At 42.7% G+C, this 21,405-nt stretch overlaps 1 protein-coding gene across 2 annotated transcripts in view; it reads right to left on the bottom strand.

Moving 5' to 3' along the window:
• Positions 1–2,161: 2,161 nt before the first annotated feature.
• Positions 2,162–21,405, bottom strand: part of TCTN3 (tectonic family member 3) — a 34,787-nt gene continuing 15,543 nt past the window's right edge. For both annotated transcript variants that reach the window (XM_013004211.2, XM_045291342.1), the window contains exons 13-14: positions 19,245–19,382; positions 2,162–3,572 (exon numbers count right to left, since the gene is read on the bottom strand). In XM_013004211.2, the coding sequence (XP_012859665.1) occupies positions 3,336–3,572; positions 19,245–19,382 (375 nt within the window). In that variant the 3' untranslated portion in view covers positions 2,162–3,335. The remainder of the gene's footprint in view (positions 3,573–19,244; positions 19,383–21,405) is intronic.

Genomic DNA, 21,405 nt, shown 5'->3' with positions numbered 1-21,405 from the left:
ATGACAACTTTACCTATGGGAATGAAATTTTGCCCGTCCTGTGCCCTCTTCGTGACTGTTGGTTTGTACTGATTTTGTCAACTGAGGGTTTCCCATGTTTCCACTGTAACTGATTTCATTGAGGTGTTTTGCCCAATTATCAACTCATATAATATACCCACCTTCTCAGACTGCTCCCTTTTCTCTGAATTCCCATTGGTCAGAGCTCTGTGACGGTGTAGACTGGATCTCCCTGTTCACATTATCTGCGTGACTCTCCTCTCCCAGGCACAGCTGGCTGGATCAGAGTGGACACCTGACCCAAAGTAAGCCATTTAAGATCAGCTCACCCAGGGATTTGAACTGGGACCAAGATGAGCAGTCAGTCAGGTGGTGATGTTAGATGCCACCGACTTGGTTCCAACTCATACTGAACTTGCGTACAACAGAACAAAAACAAAATATTACTTGGCCCGGTGCCATCCTCACAATCACTGTTATGGCTGACGCCCACTGCTGAAGCCACTGTCAGGCCCTCTCATCGCAGGTCATCCGTCCTCCCTCTCACTGACCACGTTTACCCAAGCACTTCCTTCCCGTGACTGCTCCCTCCTGATGTGTCCAAAGTACGTGAGACAAAGCCCTGCTATCCTTATTCCAAAGAGCACGCGAACGCCTTCTTCTAAGACAGTCGTTTGTCGTCCTGGAAACGCCTGGTCTACTTAATATTCCTCACCAGTAAAACAATCCAAAGGCATCAATTCTTTGAGCTTCTTATTAACTGTGCAGCTTTTGCATGTTTATGTGGTAACTTGAAATACCATAGCTTGGATCAGACACACTTCTGTTTTCAATAGAGATCTTCGGCGGAATTCCCCAGTGTCAGTCATTAGATGTAACAGCTGCTTCCGTGGGTATTGAGCATGGATGCAAGCAAACCCCAAAATCTTCAGTTATATTATTGGTTTAGTTGGATTTTTGTTTCCTTGATGTTGAAGTATCATCCATATTGAAAACTGTAGTCCTTGTTTCTTTAATTAAGTACTTCAAGTCTGTTTTTTCCCCCAAACCATTTTATTGGGAAGTCTTACAGATACCATAGCATTCCATAGTTCATTCACATCCAGTCCTTTCTGCTTTCAGCAAGCCAAGTGTGCCACCTGCATATCTGCATTAGTAAGTCTTCCTCCAATCCTGGTGTGGTGCATGCATAATAAAGGAATACCACTCACTCGTAACTGAATTCTTGATACATGCCACAATACGAAATTTACATTATACTGAGTGCAATAAGCACTAAAAGACAAATACTGTATGCCTTCACTTACATAAAAGACAATATATGTATATTGTATAACGACCCAAATTTATTATTTGTGTTTACAGGAATGGGAGAAAAAAGGAGTGGTTTATTGCTCATGGAGTATCAAGTTTCAGATTGTGGTCACGCTAAAGTCATATTAAGGTAAAGCTACTTAGCCGTTAATGTACTTGCTGTCAGTAATTTGTATACCCGTGAAAACTTGAAAAGGCACAAGTTCTGTGATAACGACTAAAAGCAACAAGTAGTTGCTGAGGCTGCTTGTGTCCGACCAAATACCTGGTGACTTTATTCCTTGGCTTGGAAGTTTAGGTTTCATGGGACAAACCAGTTCGTTAGCCTAATAGTATGTTATGTTATTCTGTTCTTCCTCCTCCTCTGTTGCACAGTCCCAGGGGTCTTCAAGCACCCATCCAAGGCACAATATAATACAGGAAGGAGTTGGGAATAGGAGGAAATAGAGCCATAGAGGCTGCAGGGACCCCCAAAACTATTGCCCTGAGAGACTCCTAAATCTTAAAATCAGCTCCTAAAGTTTTCTCAAAAACAAGCAATCGTAAAAGGTCTTCCCAGAGCTCTGTGCGCTTTTAAGATCTGTCCATAGGGGATCAAAATGATGTGCAGCATTCTGCAAGATTAGCTAAGCACCTCAGGGGTCAGGGAGCTTAGGACAATGGAGGAACCACAACTTGGGAAAGTAGAGCAAGAACGGCTGTGTGACCTGAAGCAGGTGACCCATGTCGCTGCCTTGTCTGTGTAGCTGCTGTTGGATGGGGGTATGCTTGCTGTGTGCCTGCTCAGCAACAACAACCAAGGATTTCAAAAGATATACAATGAAAAACAGTGACTGGCTTCAATATGTACTCTACAGATACAGCTTTATTACCACAACACGGAAAACGATTCCCAGATAGGATTTATCCAGATATGTAGGGGTTAGGATTTATGACATATTTCGGAGCAACACAGCTCAATCCATAACCAGGCCTACATCTTTTTATACTTCCTGCTTTGCAATTTTTCTGTTTTATTTCCCAAACAATTCTTCTCTACAAAAGAATGACCATGGGAAAGTACCTTTTATAGTAGTTTGCTCTGCAAGGCAGACTCTCGGAATTGGTCAGGCAGGCAGGGCCTAACCATGCCTGCCTGCATTGCCCTTTGTAAATGAGTTTTATCTTATTTAAAAAAAAAAAAGTCTTGCTGAGCTTGCTAATTAATGTTAGTGCCATAAAGTTGAGGCCCTCGGTGTACTTCTCAGGAAAAGAACCTAGGTCCCCTGATGTTAATGTTACATTATACTTGATAAAAAAATTTCTTGAAGCCTCACAGATAGCAGAGGAATCACATGGCTGACCACATGGCGGCTGACCTCTGCTCTGCTCCTGCACTCAAAGTACAAAGCTCTCCCAGTGTTCTCTCTTGGCACAATGGAGCGGAGGAGAGGGCAGAACTGGTGGCAGAGTCATTTGCTAGTAGAAAAGAGGGCTGGGATTCTACTCCACATTTGTTTTGGAAACAGGAGAAAGAATTGCTTTTCCGACTCAAGCCTGGGCAAAGGGGGTGGCCCAAGGTGTGGGGAGGAATCAGACAAAATATCCAGCCAGCAGTTTTCAATTCTGAACAGTCAGCTCTCATGTCCAGAGGGAAGCTATTCCTGAGGTGACCCAGCCTGGCAGCATAGGCATGTTCCTTTTTGTCCTGGGCACAAGGGTGCCTGTGGATGAAGACCTTCCAAACCTTTAGTCAGGCACCACGCAACCGGAAGGGCTCCTTGTCCTCTCTGCCTGAGAATGTATACTGCGTCTGGTCGGCAGAGTCCCAAACAGAGAGATACGACGAATAAAGTACTTTCTTATTGCTTTTCTAAATATCTTCTCCAATGATTCCTTCCTTCTGATCTTCTGTTTCTTTAAATGTCCTCCTCAGGTAATGAATCTGGTAATGAGCAGGTGAGCATCTGTTTAGCCAGGATAAGTAGGCTGCCTGGGAGTTTCCCATAGGGAAAATTGAAGTCTGAATATTCCTCCTTTCTTCACTTAGGGCCTAGGCTGAGAACCCAAAGTAGTAAGAGACAGAGTGTTAGGACGGGAAAGATTGAGCCTTTTTGAAAGTCTACTCCTCGGCTGAATGCCACTTTGAAGGGAAAGAAGAAGTCAAATGGTAATTTCCAGTCCATTCTGGGCTGGCCCCTTGGAGGCTCTGGCTTCTGGGTAATGTCCACAAAGGTCACAAGAGTTGTCAAAGATACTCCTACTGGTAGTTGGGAGTCCTGCAGGAAAAAAAGTCAGCGACAGGTCAGTGTTTGGCACTCATTCAGAAAGCCCTCCACCCTGGCTCTTATTGTTACTATTTCTTTGAAGAAAGACCAAAACCAAATTGCTTTAAGTAGCTATACATTTTCCTCATACTGGTCCAACATAGGTCCATTTGATGAAGCACTGGGAATAGGAGTTTCTTAACAACAGTCCATGAGAACTGAAAACAGTTATGCCTACCTAAAGACTGACTCCAGCATTCTCCAGTTGGAGAGCTGCCTGGTATCAGAGATGCCAGATGGCTAACCTACCGCTGTTACGCGCTTAACAGGTTTACCCTATCAGGTTGCAGGAAGCTTGGGAGTCTGAAACAGTAATTGCAAGTACAAGTGGCAGTGGCAGTTCTATCCCTTCTTAAATTGCAAACAGAAATATAAAGATAATCAAACAAAATTGGACTAATCAAAGAAAAACTGAATTATTGAAGAATTTTGGACTTTAACTCACAAAGCAAAAATAATGGTTTTGCACTTTACCTTAATACTTTGAGACTTTACTATTTTTGGACTTCAATTTACAAGGATTTACTTTGAGGATGGCATTCTCCCCAAGAACTTCATGATGGGGCGAGAACTTATATAAGATTTTTTGGAGCAAATCTTTATAGGTGACATTATTTCATTTAACCTCACTGCAAAATACCTGAGCTCTATTTGTCATGATGGAAAATAAAAGAGGATGGATTTTCAGTTGGGGGTTAGTGCTGCCTAGAATTATATGATATTCTGACTACATTCAGAGCCTTTGGCAGGGGGGTAGATTCTAAAATCCCCAACAGCAGTTCCAAGAAGACATTCGAAGAAGCTGTTAGGGCATGCGAGTCCAGATTCACTCCCTATTGAGCTGACTCCTAGCCATGGCGATACTAGAAAACCTCTGGGTTTTTGAAGCTGTCTATGTTTATGGGAGTAGAAACCAGCACAACAAGTAGATTACTATACCATGAGGGGTCAGTAGGGTATTTATTAGTGTAGTGGTCTCTTTATGAAGCCCACTGCAGTCCACTTAAGGTGCATTGGTTGGCCTAGCATTTATGAGTATTACATCTGATATTTTTCATCTCTCTCTAAGCTTTTTAATTAGTTTAAACATAGGGGGAAAAAGTGACACTCAACCCTACTGCTACTGAGTCCATTCTGTCTCACAGCCACCCTGCCTCCGGGTTCTGAGGCTGCAAATCTCCAAAGCAGCAGACAGCCTCATCTTTCTTCCTCTGAGAGGGCGCTGGGTTTGCACTGAAGTTCAGCAGTCCTTTTAGCTAAAAAGTGTCATCAGCCCCTCAAATGCACCGAAGCAAGGAATTTCTGGAGGCTTGAGGCTAGCCATATCTAGAACTGACAAACAAGGGTAGCTATGCATTAAGAAGATAGTCTGTGGACCCATGTCTACTCAAGTATATATATTTTAAGTCTATGCTACTACTTCAGTACCTGGGAAATTCCAAATAACAAATGTTCTTTGAACAAAGTTCTTTCAGATTTACCCAAGATATGTGGTGATAGTGCTACTACCAGACTTCAAGTCTTCTTTCTGTGTATCTCCAAAATCACGGAATCCAACAAGAAGCATATACAAGAACTTCAACTTCATGAACATGCCAAGAAATCAGCATATGTGAAAACAGAAAGCGAATGTAGGTATAGTTTTAAAGAAGGAAAGTGAAAACTAAAAGCCTTCTGAGATTAGAAGCAAGAGTTCTCCAGTGTCAAACCACGGAAAGACTCAGTGTGGTAGTTACATAATCTGTTGTCAAGATGAGACTTAAGAGTGAAGGGGTAGAGTTTAGCCTGTCAATCAGGTCACAGCTTGATGACTTCATTTGGAGGCCCTAGGGAGATAAATAGCTCACTGGAGGTGGGACGCAGGCACTCCCTGTGAGGTGGGACAAGACACATGGAGCTACACTAGAGCCCTGGAGCTGAAGGAGCCACGTGGAGATCTACACCAGCACTGAGATGCTTCCATTGCCACTGTACACACAAGACTTTCCACCCACTGGCCTGTGATCTTCCTGCATTCAGTGTCATTGCATGTGTTGCATGAGTCTGAAGAGGAATTCATAGATTGGTATCAGACATACAGGCTAATATTGGACTTATGGACTTGATCTGGACTGGGAAGTTTTCTCAATAATTCAGTTGCTCTTGTATATAAAGCTCTTTCTTAGACACATGAGTGTCTCTATGAATTTGTTTCTCTAGCCTACCCAGACTAACACACTCAGTAATCAGATATAGTAGAGAGGCCAGGATGAAGTGGGGGCTTAAAATTGGTATTGGATAATACCCATAATCCTACAAGGCAACCAAGCAACTACCCTTCCCTCACTTCAACGAAAGACTGGATCATTTAAACCAGATGAATTCTAGACAAAGGGATACTGGACACAGCAAATGGCACAGTGAAATACAACCTAAAAAAGAGGTGAATTAATATATATAATGAAATTTCTTCTTTCATCCAACTCCAAAATGTTGGTAGAAGGTTCTATGCCCATGCCTTTCATTCAGGAATGTGGAGTATCCTTTATAAGATAGAATTAACAGTCTCAATGAAAACAAAACAAAATAACCAAAGACCGACACATAGCAGTTCCACAATCCAAAAACAACTATACCCAAGTGTTTGACAGTGAAGACCACCCACCACTAAGTCTTACCCATGATCACAAAACTTTTTTTACCCCCAGCAAGCTTCTAGCTTACTCTTAGATCTGAGGACAGCGATTGCTAGACACTCGAAGGAAGCATGTCACATTAAAGAGATAAGAGTATAAAAGAACCAGGAGGAAAAAAGAGAAGGAAAGGTGAAGGAAGAAAGTTAACACCTCCAAACATGTATGGGAACAGGATACAATTGGAAAATACATTAACAGATTAACAGGATTATAAAAGGAAGATTAGACAATACGATAGAGGAAGAAATGATCAAGAATATAACAGTTTCTTATAACTGCATTTTCAGAGTTAAAAAGCCAACCAATTATCTGTTATATGAATGAAGAAAAGAACCGTCCATAATATTAGGGAAACTTCACACCTCTGGGAACACAAAGGGGACTAGAATGGCTACCAAACAACAGCAGTGGAAACTAGAAGACATTGGGAGAATGCTGTCAAAAGTGTGTGGAATAATTTTCAACCTATATTATCATACCGACACTATCAAGCATTATGATGACTGAAAAATTGTTACCTTTAGATAAATAAACTAACGAAGCAAAAAAGGTACTTTCCACGCTCCTTTTCCCCAAGAGGTTACTAGAAGTTGAACTCCATCAAGACAAGAGATACAGATGGGGATAAGCGTCTGCAGCTCCTTGTGGGTAATTGCTGGATCTGCAGGCGAGGGGGCCAATTTGAGGGATTCTGACCTAGCCCTGATCTCACACTGCTCTGGGGACCTTACAGTGGTCTTCCCATGGTCAGCACAGCTGTGCTTGCCATGACATGGGTCCCCCTGGGATTCCCCTGCACCATGGCCCCTGTTGTTTCCTAGCACAGCAGCATGTACTGGCACTTCCTGGCTCTCCCCAGCCCTGGAGACCCCTGCCCGCCCTGTTTCCCTACAACAACCCCCCCTCCCCCAATGTGTCGTGCTTATGACTGGCCTGGGGTTGCTGTGCATGACTGGTGCCTGTAACCAGTTCCTGCGATCAGCCTGTGAACAGGTCCCCTGAGTGGCTCCCTTTCATGCCGTGGACCCTGAATGCTGGTTGAGTACAAGGGATCAGCCTGCCAAGTGCCATCCCCACTGCTCATGACTGGCCTGGCCCTGATGCTCTCAACTAGCACCTGCAACTGGCTGGTACAGGATCCCGAGTAGCTCCCTCGCCTACTGTGTACCGGTGAAAGCCAGACTGCCTGTGGATAATTGGCCTGTCCAGTGCTAACCCCCTGCTCATGAACAGCCTGGTGCTGCAGCACATGAACGACGCCTGTGAATGGCCTGCGCACAGGTCCTCTGAGTTGTCCCGTGCACCCTGTGGCCTGTGAGTGGCGGCCTGCACTGCATGTGCACGGCCTGTACAGTACAATCCTCATTGCTCATGACCACCCTGCCAATGCTGCCTGAGAGCACCACCTGCGCTGCCCTCCTAATAGATAACGCCGGCTGCCTAGGGAGAAAGTCAACCCTAGTGAGACAGAAACACAGCTTGAACTAGCAGTGCAGCTGGCTCCAGGAAGTCCCTAAAACTATTCTTACTAGCCTCCAAGAAAGGGCTCCTGGAATCCCGGGAAAATGGCACCAAGCTCTACTAAAATGCCACACAGACAACAACTCACACGAGCAGCCACTACAAGAAAGCAAAACGCAATGTCTGAGGATGACCTGAACATAATCATGTACATAGAAGAAGCAGACTTTGAGCCACCACAGAAAGAAATCTTTTGAATGCTGCTTAGAGTCACACAGGATATGAGTGAATTAATACAGAAAAAGGATGAAAAAATAGAATAGAGGCCACATACCGAACGGAAATAAGAAGTTATAAGAAGATGCAGCAGAAACAAAGATGGTAAAAGGCCTCACTAATAGGCTGGAAGAAGCAGAGAACCCTATTAGTGACCTCCAAGATATCGAAGCAGATTTCAACAAACGTGACTCAAACAAGATAAATAAAGAAGCTGAAGAAAACCTGAGAACAACGAATGATGATATGAAGAGAAACAATATTGGAATAATAGAAATACCAGAGCAAGAGTTAATGACTAAATCAACAGCCAAAATAGCAAGGGAATTCTTGGAAGAAAACTTCCACGGAGGACATGGCAATCATCCAGGTAGCGGAGAGGACACCAATTAGACTGAATCTCAAGAAGAATACACCAAGGCATATTGTAGGCAAAGTACACAACTTTAAGAAAAAGGAGAAAATCAAAAGAGCAGCTAGAGGGAAAAAAAAATACAGTTACCTATAAGGGCAATCAGATAAGAATATGCTCAGACCTATCAGCAGAAACCATGAAGAAGAGCAGAGAATGGAGTAGCATCTCCCAAAAGTTGAAAGAGAATACCTAACCCGTGAAGCCTCTATCTCACCAAACTCTCCATCAAATAGAAAGGGAGGTCAGAGTTTTCTCAGATAAGGAAAAATTTGGAGAATACAATAAAAAAAATCCAGCACTACAAAAAACATTTTCCAGTTCACTTTGGTCAGATGACCAACATTCACAGAACACAAACATGAGACCACCGCATAGTGTCACATCTTCCAGAGGTCATCACACCGAGAGACATGCCTAAGGCTTTTTTGACCCAATGGAGAAAAGAAGGAACCCCCCCAACTCATACACAACACACAGCTAAGGAGGAAGACAGGAAAATATCTAACACAAAAGAATCCACAGATGGAGGTAATTCCTTGGAAAGTCAATAGTCAGAACTCACCTATAAAAAGACAAAGACTAGCCGACTGCATTAGGAAACCAAACCCATCAATCTGTTGTCTGCAAGAAACATATCTCAAGCTCACAGACAAAAACAGGTTGAGGATCAAAGGCTGGCAAAAAGTATATCAAGCTAATAGCAATTTAAAAACAGGATTTGCAATTCTAATCTCTGACAAAACAATGCCAGGGTGCAGGACATAACAAGAGATAAGGATGGGCACTGTATAATGCTTAAAGGATCAGTAGATCAAGGGCCAGCGAACATAAGGTATACACACCGAACTAAAGACCCACAAAATTCATCAGTCAAATCCTTCAAAAGATGAAAGAAATCAAAGGACCAACAATCATAATGGGAGACTTCAATACACCACTCTCCAAGAAAGACTATCAGTGGGAAAGAAGCTCAACAAAAAGGCTACAAAACTAAATTCTACAATTAGACAATTTGACCTGATAGACATATTTAAAATAAAATTCACATTTTTTTCACGTTCACATGGCATGTATTCTAAAACAGACCAATGCTGGGACAAAAATGAAGTTTGAATAAATTCTAACATAAAGGGGTCACTCAGACTTTCTTCTCTGACCACCATGCCATAAAGCTGGAAATCAGTAAAAGAGTTTTTAAAAAAGGGGCAAATATTTGGAGGATGAACAACTTTCTTCAAAAGGAGTGGGTGCTGGCCCAAATTTAAGACAAAATTGGTAAGTTTCTAGAAACTAATGAGAATACAACACACCAAAACCGATGGGGCACACTACAGCAAAGGCAGTTATCTGATGACATCTGACCGGGCAATGCACCTACGAATAAGGGAGAGAGAATTATGGTCGATACTCTATCACAAAGCCTTCAGCAGTTGGAACAGAGGCAACAGAATAATTCTTCTTATAGCAAAAGAAAAGAAATTATAAAATCAGGGTGGAGATAAATGAGTGGGAAAACAAGAAAATCCACGCAGCAGAAAGCTGGTTCTTTGAAAGGATTAACAGAATCCACAAACTGTTGGCAATTCCAACAAATGATAGGAAGGAGCAGACATCAGTATCCAGGATGAGGGATAAAGCAGGGGAAATTACAACGGACCCTGATGAAATTAAAAGACTGATTACACAGTACTATGCAGGTCTATACTCCAATGAATACAACTTGGAAGATGTGGACAAATACTAGGAACAAACCCTCCCCAGATGATCTCATATAGATGTCAAGAACCTGAACAGAGCCATAGGGGAAAAAAAAGAAACAAATAAGGTTATTAAGGACCCACCAACTAAAAAAAGTCCTGTCCCAGATGGCTGCACAGGAGAAGTCTACCAAACATCCAGGGAAACATTGACACCAATTCTGCACAAGCTCTTCTGGAGCACAGAAAAGGATGGTAAACCCCCAAACTCGTTTTATGAAGCTGGTATAATATTGACACCCCAACCAGGCAAGGGTCCCACAACAGAGAACTGCAGGCTATATCTCTAATGAACACAATGCAAGCATCCTTAACAAAATTTTGGCCAATAGAATAAAAAGTATATAAAATGAACAATCTATAATCACCAAGTGGGATTCATACCAGGGATCCAGCGATGGTTCAAAATCTGAAAATCCATCAACATTATCCATCATATTGACAAGAAAAAGTATAAGAAGCAATAGACACAGAAAAAAGTATTTGACATTCAACACTCATTCCTAATTAAGACACTCAAGAAGACAGGATTGGAAGGAAATTACCTCAACATAATACAAACTACATATGAAAAACCAACTGCCAGTGTTACAATTAACGGAGAAAAGATGGAACCATTCCTACTGGAAAAGGGGACCAAACAAGGAGTCCCCTTGTCCTCAGTTTTATTCAACATCATTCTGGAGGTCTTCATTAATAACTTAAGGCAACAGAAGGGCATCAAAGGTATTTTGTCTGAGGGAAGATGTGAAACTATTGTTATTTGCAGACGATATGATTTTATATATTGAGAACCCCAAAGGCTCCACAATAGGAGTGCTGGAAGCGATAGAGAAACATTGAAGAGTGGAAGGATACAAGACCAACAAGCAGAAGTCAACTGGATAATTATATACAACTTATGGGATTACAGAAAAAGAGATCAAGAAGGTAGTACATTTTACAATAGCCAAGCATAAATTGAGATATCTAGGGAATATACCTAAACAACAACAAGAGAGCTGTATGAGGAAAATTACAAAACATTATTACAAGAAACCAAAAGGGACCTTCACAAATGGAAGAATATCCCACGCTCGTGGATCAGAAGACTCAAAATTGTAAAGATGTCAATCCTACCCATGCACTATATAAATTCAATGCTATCCCGATACAAATATGCATCTTTTTTCAAAAAATGGAAAAACTGACTACCAACTTCATATGGAAAGGGAAGGAGCCCAGAATTTGCAAGAACTGAAGTAGAAGAATAAAGTGGGAGGGCTTGCATTACCTGACTTTAAAATGTACTATATAGCCACAGTTGTCAAAACAGCATGGTTCTGGTATAATGATAGATACCAGGACCAATGGACAGGAACAGAAAATCCAGAAATAAAATCAGTGGCATACAGACAACTGATAAGGGTCCCAAAAAATATCAAATGGGAGGTGGATATCCTTTTAAACAAATGGATATCTACCTGTAGGAAAATGAAGCAAGACCCTTACCTCACTCCATACACAAGAACAAATTCAAGGTGGATCACAGACCTCGAGGTAAAACACCAAACTATCAGGGTCATCAATGAGAAAATTGGGACAAAGCTAAGCATCTTAGCACTGGGAATACATGGGCTATCAAAAATTAGGAATGGTACACTCTCAGAGGAAGATAAAATAGATAAGTGAGACATACTAAAGATAAAACACTTGTGTACATTGAAAGGCTTCATCAAGAGAGTAATAAGAGCCCACAGACTGGGAAAAGATATTTAGCAATGACATATCAGACAAAGGGCTTATTACTAAAATTTACACAATCCTATATATTTCATTTATAATATGAAAAAATGAATTGCGCACTGTGACAGTTAGGTTTATTGTGCCAACCTGATCAATGTGGGATGAGTTAGGTCGCAGTGTGATTTGAGGGCAAAGAGCTAAATGGCTCTGCAAGACCTGTCCCCTCTTTCTTGCTCTCTGGTGATCGGAGCGTGCCTGAGTGTGCTGCTGCTTTTACTAGTTCTCTGCCTCAACCTGTGAGCTATACTACCTGTGGGCCAGGCCAACCATGGATCGTGTTGCTAGAGCTTGAGGGTCCTTCAAGACCTGCTGTGCCACGCTGCTGGTGTGTACATCGCTTGAGCTGCAGGCTGTAGCTATCTTGTCTCCTTGCATTGCTATCCCATCAGGGCCTGCTTCGCTCAGCTCCTGAGCTGCTGACTGTTGGTGACACCCTGCTGCTTACTGCCTGTGGGCCGACTCTGTTTGCCTTGCCTGAGGGTAAACTCCGCTGTCTGCTTCCTTGACTTTGGACCCGGCAGCCCATGTGAGTTGAAGGACTTCCAGTATATTAACTGTTCCATGGAAGTGAGTTGAACTGAACCCTGAGTGGACTAAGTAGCTGTTATATTCCTTCTCATTGTATAAACCCATCCTCGAAGTGTCCTGGTTTTGTTTCTCTAGAGAACCCTGCCTAACATACCCAATGAGGAGGTGGGCAAAAGACTTGAACAGAAGATTCACAAGGGAGGAAACCAAATGGCCAATAAACATATGAGAAAATGTTCCTGATCATTAGCCATCTGGGAAGTGCAAATTAAAACAACTATGAGATACCATCTAACACCACAAAAATGGCACAATTACAAAAATCAGAAAGAAACAAATGTTGGAGGGGGTGTGGTGAGATAGGAACTCTCATTCACTGCTGTGGTCTTATAGATACATACAGCCACTTGAAAGTGATTTGGTGATACCGGAAACAGATGGAAGTTTAATTACCTACAACCCACTATTGGGCATATCCCCAGAACAAATAAGAAATAGACCACGACCAGACATCTGTGTTCCAATGTTTATCGCTGTGCAATTCACAATCACAAAGAAGTGGGAACAACCTAAATTTCCATCAATAGAAGAATGGATTAAAAAACTAGTATATATACTAAGGTGACCAGATTTTAACATTGGTAAAGCAGGACAAAAGCGGGACACCATTGATAAAACTCATATCCTGGAGAAACAGCCACATGGCAGCCGAAAACCATCTACCCTAGCTTGTCGTGCATTCTTTCCAAAAATCGGGACTTTCTTAAAATGCCATGGGACGCGGGACAAATTGTTAAAAATTGGGGCTGTCTCACCAAAAGTGGGACGTCTGGTCACCTTAACATACACATAATAGTGATGAAAAAATGAAGCACCTCGTCTCCTGTACAGAGTTGGAGGATGTTATTCTGAGTGAAGTTAGCCAGGCACAAAAGGACAAGTACAGCAGGAGTCCACTGAGGTAAGTTCAAACAGCAGACCGGGCATAGGGGAAAATGCACATATTGCACAGTTCCCGGCGAGGACATTCTGGCAAGAGCCAGACCACACCCAATGATTCATACATCATCAAATAAATAAATAAAATGAAAAAGATGCAAACAGCTCCAGGGCTTCAAGACACCCCTCCCCTTCGCCCCATAGGTCTTTATGGACTACAGAGGGGTGGAAAAGATGGCAGTGGGGGACCAGGGCACTAATCCACCCAAGGGGAGGGTGTTATGTGTCCATAGGAAAGGGAGAGACAGTGTAGACCTCATTCTGGTGCGCCAATCCTGAGGGTGGTGTTCCTTCTTTGAGCAGCTCATTCAGAGAGAGCTGCAGAGCCGGCCGCAGCCTGAGACATGATGTCCCCTCCTTTGATGACAGTGTTCCAGAGGACAGCACTGAAGACAGAGGTCGGGGAGAGTGGCCAGTCTGACCTGCCCACATAGGGGCAAACCAAGAGGGGAGTGCAAGAGACCAGTGATGGGAGCAAAGCCACAAAGTCCGTGAGGAATCCCAATTGTAGACTTCTGACTCAAGGGGCAGCACTTGGCATCTCATCTGAACTGGTTAGGGGTTATTCACAAGGGGCCACACTGAAAGTCTAAAGGTTTAATGGCGTTGGGGGTGGGGGTGGGACGTGAGTTAGACTGCTTCATCATTGACTGCAGGAAGAGCAATGTGGACTTGTAGGAGTCGCATCTGTCAGTCACAAATGCTGAGGACTGAAAGGGTATAAATGCTGTTAGGTGAGGGGGTCCCTATTTAACAGGACCAGCTTGCTATTTAACAGAGATATTCATCCATTCTGGGTCAGGATAACAGACTTAGAACTCTTTGTATGGCCTTTCCTTTTTAAAAAATTTCCCCCAGGACCGATGGTTCTGGGAGGGGCCATTGGAGGAGAGGAGGCAGGGGAAGTGAAGGGTGAGACAATAATGATGGGACAGGGTAGAATAGCAAAGGGTCTAAAATTGATGGTGAGGTTTTAAAATTGATAGTGTTCTTGGTCGTGTGATGAATTGAAAGGTATCGGAGAGGAATTACTGATAGGTAACAATGGGTAAACATGAGAGTGGGGCAGCAGGAAAGAAAAAAGAAAAAGAGGAAATAAAAAGAAAGTAAAAAAATATATAGGTATAGATATGTATATATGTAAATATATAAATATAGGATGATTTGTCTATGTGTGTGTGTATATATATATATATATATATATATATAGCAATACTTAAATATTACCTCAGTACTAGAAGGGCTTGTTCTAATAATGTGGCCCTGTATGATACTCACCTTCCCAACAGGATCACTGAAGACAAAACAGGTGCATAAGCAAATGTGGTGCCTGGCTATTAAAAGATATAAGAAAGCTGATGGTGCCTGGCTATTAAAAGATATAGTGTCTGGGGTCTTAAAGGCCTGGCATTAAACAAGCAGCCATCTAGCAGGGAAGCAACAAAGCCCACATGGAAGAAGCACACCAGTCTGTGCAATCATGAGATGTCGATAGGAATATGTTATCAGAAGTTCAAAAAACAAGCAACCAAATTGACATGCAGGACATGGACAAAGTGGAGACCCCAAACCCACCTGTAAGATAAGTGGACAGTCCCTCACAGAAGGGCCACATGGAAGGGATGACCTATCCAGGGTGCAGTATAGCACTGATGAAGCACATAACTATCCTCTAGTTCTTTAATATATCTTCCCCTCACTGTTATGGTCTTAGTTTTACCTCATTAATCTTGTTGGACCTGTGTATGTTCATTTGAATAATAAAGATCACTTAATGCATGAAAGCCAAGATAGATAATCCTTCAGAAATAGTAATGGGAGTAATGATTCCCTGAGGCACAGGATGAGGGGGGTTGGAGGATGAGGGGAGCTGACAGCAACAATGACTGTGTAACTCCACTTGAGGGGAATGAATAACAGAATTGTAGGTGAACAGAAACAATGGATGGTGTAAGATATCACCCAAAATAATAACAATAATAATTACAATAATAATAATAAGGGTTTCTGCGGGATAGGTTGGGGGAGGGAGGGGATAAAAGGCGATAAAAGCTGATATCAAAGAATTCAAGAAGAAAGAAAATGTTTTGAAACTGATGGTGGCAGCAATTGTAGAGTTATGCTTGATCTAACTTAATTATGGATTGTTATAATATCTGTAATAGCTCCCAATAAAATGATTAATTAATAATAATAATAATAATAAGACAAGAGATACACTAAAATCAAATAGGGGTGTCCAGTAAATCTAACACAAGAAAGAAGCACAAGGCACTCAAACGCTGACAGGAAATTCCATGACAAAAACTAGACAGCACCAGGCCTACATTACATGTGTGGAGGTTTCCATGAAGAAAATACCTAGAATAACGGAACTGAGACTATCTGGCAAATTTGACTAGGAAAAATACTTTGAGAATATATATGTATGTATTCAGATATATCTGTATGTTTATATGTGATGTTTCCAACCCCTAAAGATACAACGATCTCAGATGATAAAGATACTGATACTGAAAGGTATAATAATGAAAATAAAAGTTAAAAAAACAAGATATTAAACTCAGTAAGAACTGACATAACAGAATCGTTGCAACAGAACTCCATAGGTAAGTAGAGGACCTGTATTGAACATTGATTTAATGGAAGATTTTTATAAAAGTACGTGCGAGGGTGGCAGGAGGGGCGTTAGATGCTTCAAGCTGGCTCAGACTCCAAGGCAACCTATGTTCGACAGAACAAAGCACTGTCTGAACCGCACCTTCTTCCCAATAATCCCTGCTAGGCGTAAGCCCATTGTCGCAGTCACTGTCAATCCGTCTCCTTGAGCATTTTCCTCTTTTTTTGCTGACCCTCTGCTTTACCAAGCACGACCGTTCTTCTCCCGGGGCTGATCCCTCCTGGTGAAATGTCCAAAGTAAGTGAGACAGAGTCTTGCAACCCTGTTTGTAAGGCGCCATCAAGCTGTATTTAGTCCAAAGCAGATGTGTTTCGCTGGCAGGCCAGGGTATATTCGAGTCTTCTGTGCTTTCAGCGAGGAAGGCTGTGCCACCTGCAGACTGCGGATTGTTCAGGAGTCTTCCTCCAGTCCTGATGCTGTGCTCTTCTTCCTGCAGACCAGTCTGTCAGATCACTTGGCCAGAAAACAGAATCAGGTGGTAAAAGGAGACCTAAGGAGGCCCAGCTGTCTGCGGGGTGGTTGCAACAGCCGGGACAATCGCCCAATAGTCCCTATAGCTTTCTTCACTCTGGTGAAGAATTGTTGTAGCTGAGAAAATACGCCGATGGGAATAGAGTAGGTTCTTAGCATATGTAATGGAGGGCCACAGACAGGGAAAACACCACCTGGGGAAGGGGAAAAAGTGCCACCGGCTACATGTCCCAATGGAGATTTTTTTTCAGCTGGAGAAATGCTGAGTGTGTTCTTCCTGGCTTGCTTTCTACTCCAGGTCTTTGCACATGTCCACACACAGCCCTCTCTATCCGTGGGTTATGCATCCATGGATTCAATCAACCGTGGGTCCAAAATAATCCGGAAAACAAACTGCTCAAAGTTCCAAAAAGCAAAACTTGGGCTGTTTCTCTGGTTGTGCACAAATGAAGTAGGAGCGATATTCTTTTTCAAATGTGAAAACTTCTTTTAAGACCTGGGGGCACTGTGGGCTAGGTGCCGGGCTGCTAAACCACCTGGTTGTGGTTCAAACGCCCTACCAGAGGCGTGGTGGGAGAAAGATGAAGCTGTCTGTTTCTATCAAGCTTGACAGTCTCTGAAAACCTGTACAGGGCCACTGGGAGTCGGAACGCACTTGATGGCAGTGCGTGGATGGCTGTTGTTGTTTCTGACTCATAGTGATCCTGTGGACAACAGAACAGAACACCGCCTGGTCCTCAGCCATCCTCACAGAGGTTCTTATGTTAGCCCTCATGGATGCAGCCACTGTCTCACTCCATCTTGCCAAGGGCCTCCCTCTTTTTCACTGCCTACTTTACCAAGCATGATGTCTTTTTCTAGGGACTAATATCTCCTGACAGTAGGTTCAAAGTACATGAGAGGAAGTCTCACCATCCTTGCCTCTAAGGAGAAGTCTGGCTCTTCTTCCAACACAGATTTGTTCTTTTGGTAGTACATAGTACTTTGAACATTCTTCACCAGAACACCATAATTCAAACGCATAGGTTCCTCTTCAGTCTTCCTTATGGAACGTACAACTTTCACTTGATACGAGTTGATTAAAAATACCATGGCTTTGAGTCAGGCACACATTAGTCCTCAAAGTAGCATCCTTGCTTGGCAACAATTTAAACAGAGATCTTGTGCTGCTGATTTACCCAATGCAATGCATCATTTGACTGTTGACAGCTGGTTCCATGAGCATTGGCTACAGATTCAAGCGAGACAAAATCCTTGACAACTTCAATCTTCTCTCCATTTATCATGATGTCATTTACTAGTCCATTGTGAGGGTTTTCTTTCTCTCTTCTCCCCCCCACCAAATCTCCTCATCCTCCCCAGCTCTCACCCCACCTCCACATCTCCGATAAACCATGCATCAGTTATTGTCTCTATGCAGCTCCTCTTTCTGTGCTTCGCAAACTGGGAAACCCAATAGAAACAATAAAAAACAAAACAAAATGGCAAGAAGGAAATAATAACGTAAAGACAAAAACACAAAAAAGGAATAAGAAAGAAAAGAGTACCAACAATATTTAAAAAGCCAGAGAAGAAACTTCTGTTGTGGACCAAGTGAAAATACTTGCGCCTAGAGCAAATTCAGGTTGGGTCAAGAGGGAGGTCAACTGATTATATTATATCATGGCTCCATTCCAAGTTTACAGTAATCTCTGATGACAAAGCTGTTCAAAGGTTTTACAGTGATCTGTAATTCATATTGAAGGCCGCAATCCTTCATTTTCATCAACAAGTGCTTCAAGTCCTTCTCACTTTTGGCAAGCACAGTCGTTTCACCTGCAAGTTGTTCATAAGCCTCCCTCCAATCCTGATGCCACACTCTTCTTCATATAAACCAGCTTCTCTGATGATTTGCTCAGCACACAGATTGTGAGAGGATTCAACCCTGATGCATACCTTTCTTGATTTAAAACCATGCAGTATATGCAGTATTCCCTTCCTTTGTTCTTACAACTGCCTCTTGATCCATCTTCAGGTTCTGCATGACCACAATGAAGAGTTCTGGAATTCCCATTCTTCTCAAGGGCATCCAGTTTGTTATGAACTACACAGTCACATGTCTGTCAGTTTGCTGTACTGTGGTGACTTGTGTGGCTGGCTGTGATACCAGAAGCTATGTCACTGGTATTTTAAATCCCGGCTGAACCACGCACAGTGAACAGGCTTCAGCAGAGCTTCCAGACTTACAAGAGACTATGAATAAGGAATGGCCATCTACTTCTGAGGAATTAGGCCGCTGAAAACCTTATGGGTATCATTTAAACAGTGTTAGTGAGTAGAACAGTCTGAGGTTATGAGAGTTAAAACAATAAAAATAACAACAGCAACAAACTACCATGACTACCAACACCACCAAAATAATCCTAGTGGGGTGGGGTGGGTGGGAAGGATAGACGGTAGATTATTTTCACCAAAGCAACATGCCAAATTCAGTAACCAGGCAGTAAAGATAGAGTTAAAGGTTAATTTTGTCAGCTTCATTCTGAACAAGCATTGGTTAATATAAGGCTTAGTGATGCGCTATGAGCCATGACTTACCTTTATAGACTGGCATTGGTACAGGAATCGGGTTCCTGATACATGAGCTTGTGGGTTGGACTGGAGGCCTACGTAAGCCCACAATACCTGGATCTCTAGGGAGACTGGTAGCAAACAGCAGGATGTACAATTCGTAGCCTGTAAAAGAGTCAAGAAGCATCTTCTTCAGTTGCCTGATGATTACTTTCGTCAGTTAGCATGTATCAAATAAGCATTGTTTCTTAAGGATAACACGAGGCAATGGACAGCAAACATGCTTAGAGACAGAACACAAAGGCTCATAGCTTTAGATTCTATTATTGTTCTTGACTGTAAAACATTAGCATTTAAAATGGAAATCACCAATACACAGACTAATAAACGTGAACCTATACAAAAGGACTTATAAGACACCCTCAGTGAGTGACTGTAGTGGACGAAACACCAGAAGAGATGGCAACTGCTGCCTGGGGCATGATTCATGGAACCAGAATAACTGAGTGACAGTAGAAGAAGGGAACTAACAGAGAAATTCTGGTAGAGCGATGGCATATAAAAGAGGGTGCATAAAATAATAATTTATAAATTATCAAGGGCTCTGGGGGAGGGGGGACCGGGGAGGGAGGGGGAAAATGAGGAGCTGACACCAAGGCCTCAAGTGGAAAGCATGTGTTGTGAGTGTGGGGAACAGAAGGATTTCTCTTAAGCTGTCTCCCCAGTAATATGTACCAGACTTAGCTGCTTGAGTATGACTGTACACTAGGCGGTCAGCGAAAGTAGGTCAGAGGTTATTCTCCTTAACATCAGCCATCTAGAGCAACCCGACTGTATAGTCTGACTCACCCTAAGTAGGGCCCACTCCCTTCTGATAAGGATAGTAGTTGTCTGTTTACTTGGCGATACCAGAGAGGTCAAACCCGCCCAAGGATGACCAAGGTTAGGTGGCTATTATGAATCTAGAGTCCACCCATCTTGTCACATGTGTAACCCTAGACCTTCACATTCCTATGGGCACACCCCTAGGTCATCCCCCTCCTATTGATTGTATTGCCTATGTTCCTATCCTTCCCCATTACGTAGGTTATCGTCTGCTATCAGGGGGCTTGCATGCCTCCCAGAATAGTAATTGTCTGTTTTATTGTATGAGACACCAGAGTGATCAAACTTGTTCAAGAATGAATTGTATTGCCCCTTTCTGTGACTCTGTAATCAGATCCCCCTAAAGTGATATGATGTGTGGTTAGCAATAAGTAAGGAGGCTCCCTGGTTCTCGGGAGGGTGGTTGAGGAGGACGAGGCAGCTGCTTCTACTCTGGCGGCTAAGTCCCCCCCATGAGGACGACCGAGCGGGGCTGAGGTGAGCAATGCTACCATGAATTGCGTCTGACTCCATTACTTGACTCCATCTTTTAACTCTCATGTTCTCTATGACTTTACTATAATCTCTACTTATTATCACTGTATAATTGCGCCTACCGAATCTGTGATGTTTTGTGGGGTTCCCTCTCCCCTTTAACCCCAGTGAGAATGATGAAGTCAACAAATGTACTAATGTGCTGGACACAAATGATGTATGTACGGATTGTGATGAGTTGTATGAGCCCCTAATAAAATGATTATTAAAAAAAAAGGGGTGTGTGTGCAAAAGCCCATAGTACCATGAAGGGACATTCAATGACTCTTTGAAGTAATAGTGAGTGCCTTCAGTGTGCCAGGCATGTGCAAGGCACTGACCTTGAGCCGACTTCTTGGCCAAAGCAAAGGATTTGGACACAGGAGCAGTGAGAGGTTTAGGAAGAACACAATTTAGGGATACTTTTTGAACTCCAACCCATAGTCTCTTCTGAAGACATTCATGGTTTCTAGAGTCGTGATGGTTTCTAGACTGGAAACATGGACCACATCAGCAAGACAATTAATTGTAAGATGAAGAAAGGACTAGTGGGGAAGACAGTGGTAGTATGGCCGTCAATCAGGAGGGTACCATAACTTAGAAGATACAAACAAGCCTGTGCTTTACACCTTCATTTGGATAGAGAATATAAGGAAGAAAAATGAAGCAAAAGTGATGCCAAAGGTCAAAGCTTACATGATTGAAAGGACAGTGCTACCTTTAGCCATGCCAGCTACAGGAAATCTAGAAAACGGACTAATATGGAGGCAAAGGGTTTCTTTTAGACACG

The sequence above is a fragment of the Echinops telfairi genome, unplaced genomic scaffold (assembly GCF_000313985.2).
Source record: "Echinops telfairi isolate 266 unplaced genomic scaffold, ASM31398v2 ScPeMD7_70;HRSCAF=299, whole genome shotgun sequence".
In the NCBI taxonomy this organism is placed as follows: Eukaryota; Metazoa; Chordata; class Mammalia; order Afrosoricida; family Tenrecidae; genus Echinops; species Echinops telfairi.
This window is presented reverse-complemented; position numbering and strand designations above follow the sequence as displayed.